Here is a 13,764-nt window from a genome sequence, read left to right as displayed (position 1 = left end):
GAAAGTTCACTCTCGCCCATTTTTTTTTTCGCCCCCTCACTCGATGACCAGCTTAATTTGTTGTAGAATTCCAGCAGGGAGGACACCTCCATGTAGGAATGTAATGTGATTTGTTACATATAGATCTTCACATGCCCTGACTTGCCTGCATATACAAAGCTCGACGTGTGAACACGGTTGAGAAGCAGAGGCAGGCCTGTTTCCCCATAATGGTTTCTTTCAACCATTTCTCCTTATAGAATTATTACTGATGTTGATTGATGTTGATTCACAATAACGTCATGTGTGTAGTGGCCCTAACTTCCAGGGCCTGCACAATTGTGTTTGGGTTCTGTGTATTTTTAGACATGCTTTGTTATGTATCATTTGATGGGAAATTATGGCCTGATAATTTCATGATGCATGTTTCCACAGGGGGATTTAATGAACATAAAATATGGTAATAATGAAGCACCAGACAGTAAATGTCAGATTTTTCTGCCCTTTAGAGGGGTATGGAGGACATTGCTTTAGAACAAGGGTTGCTGATTGTCTCTTTACAAGTTAGCTTTTAAGAATGAAGAGAAAATAGTTAATAACTGTGGAAGCTGGAGTTTGGCCTGGCATGGTTCCTGAACAATGTTCCCCCATGCTGAGAGCAGTTGAAAATCTGAGGTTACTTGCAATTTTATCCACATCATTATTTATCCAACAGAATAAAATTGTCTCTTCAGTGTGACAGGCATCCATCTTTGTGCTTGGGTTTCTCATTCTTATTGCTATGAAAATGTTACTAATCTCACTGAGGATGAAGGATAATTCTTAATCTGACATTGTAACATGCAATTATTCCTCTAGTGACTACACAGGGCAAAATTTTAAGGACCTGACATTTTCTAAAATGAGAAAATAATTGGTGTTCACTGGAGTATTGTGTTTGGCTCTAGTCCTTTACCAGTCAGGTTAACAGCCACATTAATATATTAATTTTCTAATGCACTTCAGAAGCAAGGAGATATATGGACTTGAAAGTAAACAGGAAAGCTTTCAATTAGCTGTGGCTAATTCTGTTCAATTGCCTCCTGAGGAGGGGGGTATGCTTCATTCAAGAGAAATGGTTAGTGTTTACATAACATCTGGTCTTCACTTTGGCTGGTCTAGAGGAGTGAATAAATGCATGCATACCTGAAGGAGATAGAAAACTACATTTTTACTTGAGAAACAACAGTTGGCATGTCATGAACATATTCCAGATTATCTGTATGTTGTTCAAATTGAGGTGCTTTCACTGAAAGTTTAACTTTGCTTTTTGACATGCTTCTAACAGCATTTAAACAAACATACAAAAATCCACTCAGCAATCAACTGCCTTTTTTTAACCTCAACAATACATTTAACAGTATAGCAAACCAGTGGAAATGCCAGTGATTCAGACTAATTGTTCACAGATATATTAACTGTGAACCCCAACAAATTTAAAAAACATGTCTTCTGTGTTATTTTTTTAGCACATAGAAGGCTTTCTAATTGGATTTCCCCTGTAGATGTAAATTGTCCATATGTACACACACATTCCTTTACAAGAAGTGTGAAAAATGGGCTCCACTTGTATAAATAAGCACTTGGCCTCTTGTAAGGAACCCTGCTGTGATCACTCCTTGGACAGCTGCATCACTTGCTCTTAAGATCACAGGGTTATGTCTCTATAGGTGTCACCAAGCCATGTGGTCTGGTAGTTGGTACAAATGCTTCCTTTTGTTTTTGTCAAATGCCTTGAGAAATTCTGTTTCCATACTGACTTGAAGAAATGATTGCCTTGAAATGTGGAATTTTTCTGTTATATCTTGCAAGTTTCTAATGTTAGAAACCTTAGCCTGTTAAGAAGCAATGACTAAATAAAAGTTTCCAGCTTGAAAATTCCAGTTGCCAGATCCTATAGATTTCTAGGGAGTAAAACCTACTGATTTTCAGTGGGTGGTAAGTACCTTACTTAGGTTTTTGCCTGAGGTCTGTACCTATGTACATTTGGATGTAAATCCACTGAATCCATTGGTTTACTTTTGAATTAAAATGCTTAGGCTTTTGCTTTGTGCAAGCTAATGTATTCTAATAACTAAATAGAACCTAATAGGACAGGATTGTGGCTGCAATCCTAAAGACAGTTTCCTGGAAGTAAGTCCCAATGAATAAAATGGGCTTACTTTTGAGTATACCCTGTAGCAATCATTGCAACTTGCTTGGGGAAGAAATGCATTGAGAATTGAAGGTTCTAGATAAAACATTTCTGCAGCTGTTGTGGTTGGACTTAATTATCACTAGGACTTATTTATCACCAACGACCCCCAACTCTGAAAATACTATGTTCCATATTTATCCTCTTTGCTCTTCTCACTAGGACAAGCAGCCAAGCCTTTCATTGGAAGATAGTTAGGTGACATACCAGGATAGAGGATTCCTCTTTTGCTTTTGGGGAAGGACAATGGCTCAGGGGTAGAGCATCTCGCTTGGCATGCAGAAGGCCCCAGGTTCAATCACTGACATCTCCAGGTAAAAGATTAGGTGGTAGATGATCTGAAAGACCTCTGCCTAACATGCTGGAGAGATGCTGCCAGTCTGAGCAAATAATACTGACCTTTATGGACCAATGGTCTGATTCAGTATAAGGCAGCTTCATGCGTTCAGTGTGTCTGTGTGATTTACAAATGCCAATGAAATCTTTTAGATACTTAATGTTTGATGGGAGAAAATCCTACAAATACTGTTTGTTTCTGACCTGACTGCTGGAAGATTGAAATTGTATTATCAAGATGCACTATCAAAGTAGTCGTTACTCTTGTAATTGCAACTGATGTGGTAAAAAGCCTTTGGGTTGCAGAAATGTACAATTTTCACCCAATTTTATTACAGGCTCTCAATATGGAGTAAAACATTTAAATAAAAGCAAATCTGATCACATCTAGCAAATGTTTGTGATGCTTTGTAAACAAATATCTTTGCAGCATGATTTCACTTATAGGCTAAGAGTAAATACTCTTACATATTCAATAATTTACTTTCTATTATTTTGAAAGTTTGAAGGATGAAAAGCAGAGGAGCATAAAACCAGGAATACTTCCCAGACAACTTTACTATTTTTCAGTTCTCTTTGGAATTCTAGATTATTTTACCAGGTTTGTCTAAGAATGCAAAAGCTGCCACTGAGGCAGAAGGGGAAACCTAAAGGATGGTTTCTGCTAATGTTTATATTACGTCTCAGTATTTACATTTTCTAACCCTTACCAGAATTGCCAGGGAAGAAAGAAAGAGTTCTGATAGTTTTCACAGCTGTTCTTCAGTATTTTCCAGACTCAAATTTGAACATAGCATGCTGATTTACGAGTCACTTTGGATCTATGTCTTAAAACTGCTACAGCCTGCTTCTTTGTTTTTTAGCTTTCCTTCTTTCTGCTGAATTAGCAAGTCTAAATGCCCCACAGGGGATTGATTAAGAAACTGTAGCTGGATTTGCATTTTAAATTTCAGGATTTAGATTTCAGGCTTCTCCAGGGTAGGAGGTGTGGATTACCCCTAAATGATGTACACATTGAATTAGGATCTGAAGTCCTCCTTGCTGAACTTGCAAAGAAGTGCTCTGTTTTCTTTACCACTTATGTTGGCTTTGAGTTGATATAAGCATTGTGAATGTTGAAATATGAAGCCTTGGAAGGTCTTACACTAGTAAAGATTGCTGCCTTTGGAAATCCCCACCACCCCCGTCCAAGGGACAACTTTAATTCTGTTCCATATACTGATGATTTCATTTTCTTTCTGTTGTCGTGGACTGCCTCTGCAAGTCCAACATCTCAAAATCTGATGTTTCCTCAAGGGTGTAAGAGGAGAATGGAAACCCCACCAACTCCTTTATTACTGGTCCTTGTTCTGTATTGGAGTGCTGACCTCTTTTATGAAATAAAATTCACTTTTCAAATGAAAACCACCTCCCCTTCACCTTGAAGCACATAATGCACATCTTAATAGCCACTTGCTACTCCAGTAGAACAGAGAATATTAAAGTTCATAAGTTCAGTATTTGCTTCTATTCACTTGTAAGCTAAAGAAAGATATCTATGTATATTAAGAACCACAACCTCCCCTTCATTGTTTTTTATATTTTTTATCTGTTTTTATATTTTATAAGTTTTTTTATATTTAAGATACCCTTATCTATCTCTGTACCATATTTGAGCTTTTTATTTGTTGTGGAAGAACCCAGCAAAGTTTAATATAATACTTGCTTGTTATATGCAACCATATCCAAAGTTTCTTGCCCACAGAAATCTTATATCTCAAAGGTCTATCTGGACTTTATGTAGAAAGATTTTTTTTACTTTGTGATTGAGAGAAGCAGATATCCCTTACATATTTATGCATGCATGCATGCATGCATGCATGCATACATACATACATACATACATACATACATACTGCCCTCCCCTTGCATCTCAGGGCGCTTTGCATAGAGAACCATCGATCCCTAGGACCACTGGCTTCTCCCCACCGAGGCATTCCATCATTTTCCAGCTTCTCCAGGAACACCATTAAGATTAAGTTAGTCAGTTACCAGCCTTGTGTGGGCAAGTACCCACCTTGGCGCACCCATCCCTATGCTCACTTGATGGAGTAGCGGGGTCATGACATCACTTCTAGGTGATCACCTCAAAATGGCACCACTGTGTCCAAATCACATTCATGTTGCCATCCTCCAACCAGACTTCACTCCCCAGATATTCCCATGAGTTACCAGTGGAGTGCTGCAACCCTAGATAGGGCTGTGGTTTATTGCACTTGGCTTGCAATAACAGAGTCCTAGGTTCACCTCCTTGATTTCAGCATGGAGGTCCACCTATCCTTCACTGTTTTCATATCCTGTATTCATGCTTCTTACTTGCTGCCGCTGGCTGTTGCACTCTCACTACAGGGTTAGGCAATGAGGGAATAAGGTCCCAGGAAAACAACGTATAGCTCTGTCAGCTAAGGATGCAGCCCCTCGATCCATGGGAAGGCCTGCTCCTTCTGGCCCATGGCTTCAAGCTTGGCCAGCTCCTACCTTCTTGCTCAGCTTCTCACCATCCCTTCTGCCCCAGCCTTTTATATCCAGCTATGCCTACTTCCTAGCTGCCTTGGCCTAGAGTTCAGCTAACCTTTCCTCCCAAGAAGGTCTCAGTTTTGGATATAGCCTCTACCCCCAAAGAGGCAAATGTTGCTTCCGTTAAGGTATACTGGGACACATGTAGGCCCTGGAGTTCTCTGAGACTGGCAACTACTCTCACTACAGACATCAGTTCCTATGTGGAAAATGGCTGCTCTGGAAAGCGTACTATATGGTATTATACACCGCTGAAGTGCCTCTCCTCACTCACCCTCCCCAGGCTTCATGTACAAATCTTGAGGGGAGTTGGAAACTTAGGCCCAGTCCTGCCTTTTCTTCATACTAATGTCTAAAGTGCATTGTCTGTTGTGGCTGTTCTTAGGTTTGCCCCCATCCCAACCTGGGATATCATGAGGTGTGGTGGCAGAATGATCTGAGAGTAACTAAACAACATATTGGAGCTCTGCCTGTTAAAATGTGCCTCAAGTGTAGATGTAAGCACCGTGTGTTGAGTCCAGTCAGCCCTATATATTGGTCATTTTAAAAAGTCTACTATGGAACTTGAACCACTGCAGAGATTTTTCAATTCTATATACTGTGGTTTAAAAGAAGGGAGAGGGAGGAGGTTTGGGAATGGAAAATGTATGTTTTCATCACTACAGGGAAGCCAGCTACTTCTTTTAAATCATAAGGGGAGATTTGTTCACATTATTTTTCTACTAGTGGCAAGATGTTTTTATGACTCCTTTTGTTTTTTAAAAAATTAAAAGTGTGCATTTAAAATTGAACATATCAGAACTTCAGCAAAACTTTTAAAAAACTGATTGCAAAAGCAATTGCAAGGATTTTCGCTTTCAGCCCATTCCTCACAGTTCTGTAGGAAACTCTGTCTCTTCGAAAGAGAGGTCCCTCCCCCCCTTTCTACTTCCAGAGGCTGTAAAATTAGATATAAATGGCAGCCCTGTTAAAGTTCTGGTAATTGTTGTTTGATTTGGGCTACTGCACAATAAAGACTCATTATATAACTTTTCAAGAGGAGTCATAACTTTCTGAATTTGATTTAAGAAAATTGGAACTGGCCTTGCTTTGTAAAAAACAACAACACAGCAGGACAATGCATGGAAAAATCTGTAGATATCAGCAGAGTCAGAAAATACGCATTTAGTTTGAAACATAATGCAAGTTGTTATGCTCACAGTCGCCTTGATAGACTCCAGATGGATGGTGAGCTTTCAGCTCTGAGTGAAAGTGTCTGGCTCCAGTTTGGTGATCATGCACAGCCGTGGTTGTAATTGCAGGATTTTTATAGTTTAAGGACTCTGCCAGAGAGAGTGTGTGTGTGTTTTACGTATGTTATAACGCCAGCAGAACAAATCCACTCATGTCTGTTACTGTCTGGTAGGTCCTACAGCAAGCATGCTTTAAATAAATCTTTGTAGAGTGGTGTGTTTCTGTTTTTGAAAGAAAAAGGGAAGTAAAGTGAAGGAAAGCAGGTTTTTTGTCAGAGCACATTTTCAACAGTAGAATGTTAAAAGCCCTTTGTTACAACCATTTGATGCATATGTCTGATGTGCAGAAACATATTTGACTTTAATCACCCTGATTTCAAAGTGTTGGGCTATGGCAGGACATATTTCTTTCAGTCCCTGTGAGCTAAAGCCAAGTAATGAGCTAAATACAAAGTCCTTACACTCTTTTAACAGCTGCTAGTTCAGCTCACTCTTAGTCATGCTTAGGTTGCTTGAACTGCATCTCACCAGCTTTACAAAGTAAGGCTGCAGCAGAAAGACCTGTGCACAGATGCATCAAGGGAAATAAGACATGTCCATGTCACAGATGGCACTCTTCCATTCAACTCACTTTAAGTATTGATGCCTTGAAGCTGGAGCATTTATTCAGGCCTGTGTTCTGCTACTAATACTTGGTGTATGTTAAGACTTTATGTGTGAGAATTAATGGTACAGAGATCCATGAATGCAAGAGCACCTGGATCTCATACCCTGGTCTCATATCCTTCAACTTTGCAAAGTCAGATTTGGCAGGGCAAGCTATAAATTGAATGGCAACTTTATGCTAGGGTTGCCAGATGGCAGTGGTCTGGAGAAACTGTCTTTGACTCCATAGACTTCCTTGGTAATTTTTGCCTGATATGTCATATGGTCCATACACACATAAAATTTGTCCATTGATTTCAGAAAATAAATTCATTTACTAAAATGACAAACTGATGTGAAAATAGCATTGAGCTAGACCTGGTCTAAACAGGCAGATGTGAGAGCAGAGTGGGATGGTGGAGTTGTCAGGTGGTAGAAAGTTCAGTATCATTTGTTCAAACTATAGACCTGCCTTTCTCAACTTTTTTACCATTGAGAAACTCATGCAACATTCTTAAGGCTTCGAGAAACCCCAGAACTAACATGATTGTGCAGAATACAGTTGGGAAGCATAGCTGTGTACATGCCCAGTTGGGGCCCCTCCCTTTCCCACACCTTCCAGGCTCATCATTGGCCATTGGGTGGGGGTTGATTTGACCATATATGATCCTATCACCCAGTAAATGTTTAACAAATTTAAAAAATATATTTTAAAATTTATTAACTCCCATTCAGGATACCCTTCCAGGGCTGTCAAGAAACCCCAGGGTTTCATGAAACCCTGATTGATAAAGATTGCTAGTGGATGGTGTTCTGATTTGCAGCTAGAGGAAGCTCGGTGGGAGAAAGGCTTCTGGACAGGCTCCTTATACTCAAAGAAGAGCCACTTCAGTTCAAGGAAGGTTTCAGATGTTGCCTAGTTAGGTCGTATGGCCTATATAATGAAGAAATCCCACCCCTTGGCAGCATTACTTCAGTTTGGTATAGTGGTTAGAAGTGTGGAATTCTAATCTGGTGAGCCAAGTTTGATTCCCAGCTTCTCCTTCACATGCAGCCAGGTGGGTGACCTTGGGCTCCCCACAACGCTGATAAAGCTGTTCTGACCGAGCAGTAATAATCAGGGCTGTCTCAGCCTCACCCATCTCACAGGGTGCCTGTGTGGGGAGAGGAAAGGGAAGGCAACTGTAAGCCGCTTTGAGACTCCTCTGGGTAGAGAAAAGTAGCATATAAGAACCAACCTTCTTCAGTAATCTCAGGGCTCTCTCAGCCTCACCCAACTCACAGGGTGTCTGTTGTGGGGAGAGGAAAGAGAAGGTGATTGTAAGCCACTTTGAGACTCCTTCGGGTAGAGAAAAGTGGCATATAAGAAGCAACTCCTCCTCCTTCTTATTGTACCAGTGAAATTAAATGCTTAATCTGGGATATGAGAAACGTGAGTTCAAATTATGACACCACAAAATTCATTTGGTGTCTTTGGACCAGTCTCTCTTACTAAACAGGATGGTTGCAAGGATAAAATGAAAGAAGGGAGAACAGTGAATATACCACCTTGAGCTCCTTGGACTAAGTTTGAGATAGAAATATATTCAGTAGATAAAACACTTTTTAAAAGATGAAACATTCTACATAATGGGAACTCATTAGATGCTTAGAAATACAGAAAAAGTATTTTAATATCATTAGTGCACCATGCTAGACATTAAAACACTTAACATTTCATGAAACTGAAAAAAGCACACAGGCTGGATTGTGAACACACAGTAATTTTCACATTGAAACAAACAGCTATTTATTGAAACAATATACTAATATGACAATAGCATTTGAGGTAGGCCTGATTGACACAGCAAATATGGGAGTTCACCAAGGGTAGATTGGATTATAACACAATTGAATTTATACCACAAAAATAATATCACCAGGTAACAGTTGGGGATGCCCTCATATGGATAGCTTTGGCCAGCCTGATCTGCACAGATCCTGAAGACTAGTCAGGGTCAGTCTTGGTTAATTCTTGGATGGGAGACTGCCAAAGAAGTCTACGGTTGCTACATAGAGGCAAGCAGTGGCACTTCTGAATGTGTTTTGCTTTGAAAATCATGTGGGGGTCAGCATAACTTGACACCCTCCACCCACCCCAAAATGGGGATATGACTTTTCCATCATTAAATGATTTGTTGAGCATTAAAATGGTGTCTATCACTTGCAGTGTGAAGCTGTTCAATCCACTGGATCATTTCAACATTCAGTCATATTATTATGCTGTATACGGAGACCCAGGCCTCACTTAACCTGGTAAAATGTTCGTAGTTCCATATAACCCACTAAAGGGCAGATAAAGGTAACTGAGTGATCTACTACAAGTCCTTTTCCATAACGTGGAAAGGAAAACAGAAATAATGTGTAGTTGTTGATGTATTACATATAAAATGTTGATCTTAAGACCTTGTTATTTTTATAGTTATTCAAGAATATATTGTATTGGCATTACTGACTTAAAAAAATAACTTTTCAGAGATTTAAGCTACAATAGATTGTCTTCAATCAAACCTGGTACTTTGAATCACCTCCATAACCTGCGAGAAATGTAAGTCTCTACTGTTTTTGACCGGTGATACTTGTTCAGATATTCAAGGGTAATCTTTCCAGTATAATATGAGGCTATCGTTCATTTTTGACTTTTTTTTCTGTGAAGAATTTAGTGCTGATTAAAGATTTTGTGTTGGAAAGTGTCCAATTATTATAATGGGAATAAAAGGTCAATAAATCAGATGCGATCTATTGGTTCTTGTTTACAGGTCAAGTAACTTTCTTTATGTTGTTTACAGAAAGCTGAGTGGTAATGAATTTAAAGCCATACCAAATCTGGGGACTATTTCATCAAACATTACTCTTCTGTCATTGTAAGTTAACATGTTTTTATTGGTATATAAAAATGTACCTGTGTATATACCCTGACTATACAAAATTAATATAAAATTATCTTCATAAATGCAGGAAAGGTTGAGGTTGACTTAACTAATACAATCAAAATGTTGCTAAAATGGTGTCATTGCAGGATACTTACTTTGCTGTTTGCCATGTTTCCATGTTTCTTGATAGAATTCATCACATGGTACAAAATGTAGCACAATTCCAATGTTCTTCTTTTCCTTACTTTTTTTAATGGACAAAAGCAACACTGTAGCTCTCATAAATATCAAAGCATGTTTCTAAATGTGTGATATGATCTTCCAAAAACCAGCCACTTCCTTCGTTGCCCAGCATCAAATGCTTGGCCTTATTGAATGCGTGATTGCTTGCAGAGGTATATGATAGACTAGCAGAAAAGCCTGTTGTATCCCTGAATGCAACAGGTGCTAGGCCACCTAACCTGATTATTGGTTAGGTGGTGAGTCCCAGCTCCTCCCAGCACCCCTTACTGGCTTCATTAATGGTTACAGATAAAGGAGGAAGACAGAGGCTGACTCTAATCCAGCATAGTGGGTGGCAAAGTAGAGGTAGCACACATTCAGGTCTTTCTGTGAAACTAGAACCTCATTGATCAGTTGTGGAGGGGATTGATTCCAACCCCCACTGTCCATCCTGAAGATCTTCTTAGATGGATATTATATTTTTTTAAAGGGGATCTACATACAGAACCTAAAGTGGCAAAATGAGGAGGGAAAATGTATCATTTTGCATTCACACTGGGACAAAAACAGCCCCAGATTATAACAGAACCAGGCGGTATACAGTAACATTCTTATTAACAGACTGGAGATTTATACATACACTTCTTAGGTTGTGTCTTAATTGTTCAGTGTGCATAGGGATACTATCTTACACTTTTAAGAATTTCTGATGTTATTTGTGAGCAAGGTGACAGGGCAGGACTGAAAAGGCAGGAGAGAAATCAGACATACATTATGGCCAACATTAAGGTGATGCTTTCGACCAACATATTTGTCTGTTTAGTTGGGGAAAACATCCAGTTAACAACAGTGATAGTATATTTTTAGTTTTGTACATGGGCATTTCGTTCATTTCTTTTATTTCTGTTGTTAATTCCAAAAAGGATTATTTGTATGGTTTTATTTTCAGAATTCTATTTTATTTCCTATTGGTGTCAATGGAAACCCCCACCTCCTTTATTGCGTTTTCCAAATAGGACAAAACTCAGGGGTGGGTGGCAGTCAGTAATCACCTAAGACATACACACTGCCAAATTTCAGAGTGCCTCTTTTTAAGGCAATGAAAGGTGCCCATATTTAACATTACATTTTATGTAAGAATTGATAGTAAAGATTCCAAAACACACAAAAACCCCCAGCATGCAGTGAAGGAAACTGACAGTGCACTACGTAGCTTGAAGGCCAGTAGCATGAGGAGGAGGCAGATTGATAAGGCAAGGGCCTTTGGTGGTACAAGAAGGTCAAGGCACCTGGGCACATAGCAGGAGGGCTCTGAGGTAAATTTACTTGGTCAAGGGATAAGGTCTGACAAGCAGGGGTGTTTACTTCAGACTGCAATGGGAAGTTTGGCGCAACAGGGCAGGCACTGGAGAGAAGAAGGCAAAGTCCAACTCAGTATCCTTTAGGATTGAAACAACTCTAGTGGCTACATATGGCAATCAGTCAAGAAAGCCCAGGGCTCTTCTCTCCCCCCACCCTTTAAAGAGTACTGCTCATGCCCTTATTAGAAAACTGCTGGATGCCTTGTAGAAGTGACTCAGTAGTCAGAGAAGACTGCAATAATGAGAGAAATATAATGAAATTTAAACAAAATATATGAGGGTTTTCATTACAGGCAGTTTAGATGGGAAATTTGTTTTCTTATTCATTACAATAGTAGGTTCACACAAAGGTTCTAATGTTTTAAATAAGGGAGAACCCCCCTGAAAATAACAGTCAGTACAAATTCTACTTTGCCTGTTGGCAGAGGAACCTGAAGGACTAAAACAATATGTACCTTTTGGGGAGCTCTTCTGTTAATTAAAGTAATCGGCATTCAGTTGCTTACCTCCGTTGACTTCTTATAGTACATTTTTTTACTCTGGGTCAGCCAAGTCAACTCGGTGCAGTCGCTGTGTCTGCTGCAGTCTGTTTGAATAAGAGCTAAGTGACATCTGATAGTGGTGTGGCTTTGCTATGGATCAAGCTGAAAGGGGGAGAGCATTAAAAAGGAAACGCAGATGGAATACAGCCATTTCCCCCTCCCCCATGAGCTCCAATGATGCTGAACCTGTGGGGAAAAAACCTGTAATTAAATGAAATCTCAAATATAAACATGACAGTTCAGTTTCTAAGGCCTGTCTAAAGTTGATTTTATCACACTATACTGTGGCTACTGCACTTTTCCACATCATTTATTTGTTGGTTTGTTTCTTATACATATCCATTGTTTGTTTGTTTCTTATACATATCCATTGCTTCTCTCCATGTGACTAAGGCATCACTGGGTGTTAGGCATTGGTGGCATTGGAGTTGAAACCTGGCACACAGAACACTTTGGGGGATAAGCATTTTCCAATAAGCTGTGTGAGGCCCAGCCGTGGAAATGTCCAGACTTGAGTCCTGAATGGATTAGGATGTCACTAAAATGAGAGATTAATCCATGTGATCCAAACCATAGAATGCCACAGCAAAGAACAAGAGCCACTGATAAATAAGAAGCACTGATGGATTTGATTACTAAGACTTTTCTCTTCCACACTTTCAGAAATACTATTTGCACCTTCCCATGACATCCTTAGCTGTCTTCATTTCCATGAAAATGTAACCCCAGTTTCGAGAAACATAACAATATTCCTCTGCAGCTGTGTAAAGATTTTCTTTTAAAAGCCTTCCCTTGAATTTGGGATCTTGAGTTAGTTTATTCAGCTGACAAAACACACTTTGTGTGCTATTTTGCTTTTTAAAAAAAACTTTATTATACCATCCCAAAAAAAAAGATAGAATTGTTATGTAGTGCGATTGGGCTGCCTGAGCGGTGTCTTGTTACCATTGTACTTTAAGCCTCATGCAGTGCCTCTGAATGGCTTCAGATGGCTTCCTGTATTGTACTCCGCAGAACTCAGTTGAGGCTACAAGTGCTTGCTAACCACCTTATGACCTCTGTGGAAAATGGTTAGAATTAGAAAAAGAAAAAGAAGGATTATGGCTGCTTTGACATAAAATCCCCCTCTTTGCCACCAGAGTAGGGGCTAAGCTTATAGACAAACACAAAAGGGGCTAAATAGATATTAAAGAGCTTCTGAATGGGTAGTGCCTTGTGTTTACTCTGAATTTCACTCATGCTAACTGTTCTCTGTCACAGAAACAGATCCAAACCTCTAGGTTTCAAAACTCATGAGAGAGCTGAGAAGGCTGGATTGATCTTCTCACTGTAAAATAAAAATATGAAAGTTTAGATGTTTGTAAGTGGTTTCAAGAACTGCAACCGACTCACTAACATTCTTCTAATGGTAACTGCATGACCCTGGAGTTCTTGGAGGAAAGATCATTCACAACCTGAACTACAGCCTGGTCATTGCACCAGAACAAAATAACATCATCTGTGAACTGTTTTTCCCCTCCCCCTTTTGTGCTCAGCCATGACAAAAGCAAGCTAAGTATACAGATAAGGCTTCATTGCATCAGATAGTCTGATCAGGTGATGAGGCTTCTTTGTTCCCTTAGTTGTGTTGGCCAGATGCCTTAAGAAGGCCCTGTCTGGTGCCACCACCTTATATGCAAAATTCAAATGTCCTAATGCAATTTGTAGTTCTCTTAGGTCACTTTTCTTGACCCATGTAAATCGTTT

The 13,764-nt window shown here is 39.5% G+C and overlaps 1 protein-coding gene across 1 annotated transcript in view; it reads left to right on the top strand.

The window, feature by feature from the left end:
* LRIG3 (leucine rich repeats and immunoglobulin like domains 3) overlaps positions 1 to 13,764 on the top strand; it is a 59,258-nt gene that overhangs the window by 887 nt on the left and 44,607 nt on the right. Inside the window, exons 2-3 of the mRNA XM_077338659.1 lie at positions 9,497 to 9,568; positions 9,810 to 9,884. Of these exons, the coding sequence (XP_077194774.1) occupies positions 9,497 to 9,568; positions 9,810 to 9,884 (147 nt within the window). The remainder of the gene's footprint in view (positions 1 to 9,496; positions 9,569 to 9,809; positions 9,885 to 13,764) is intronic.

This window comes from Paroedura picta, chromosome 5 (assembly GCF_049243985.1).
Source record: "Paroedura picta isolate Pp20150507F chromosome 5, Ppicta_v3.0, whole genome shotgun sequence".
Lineage (NCBI taxonomy): Eukaryota > Metazoa > Chordata > Lepidosauria > Squamata > Gekkonidae > Paroedura > Paroedura picta.
Note: the sequence above shows the minus strand (reverse complement) of the source record. Positions and strands in the feature narration are given on the sequence as shown.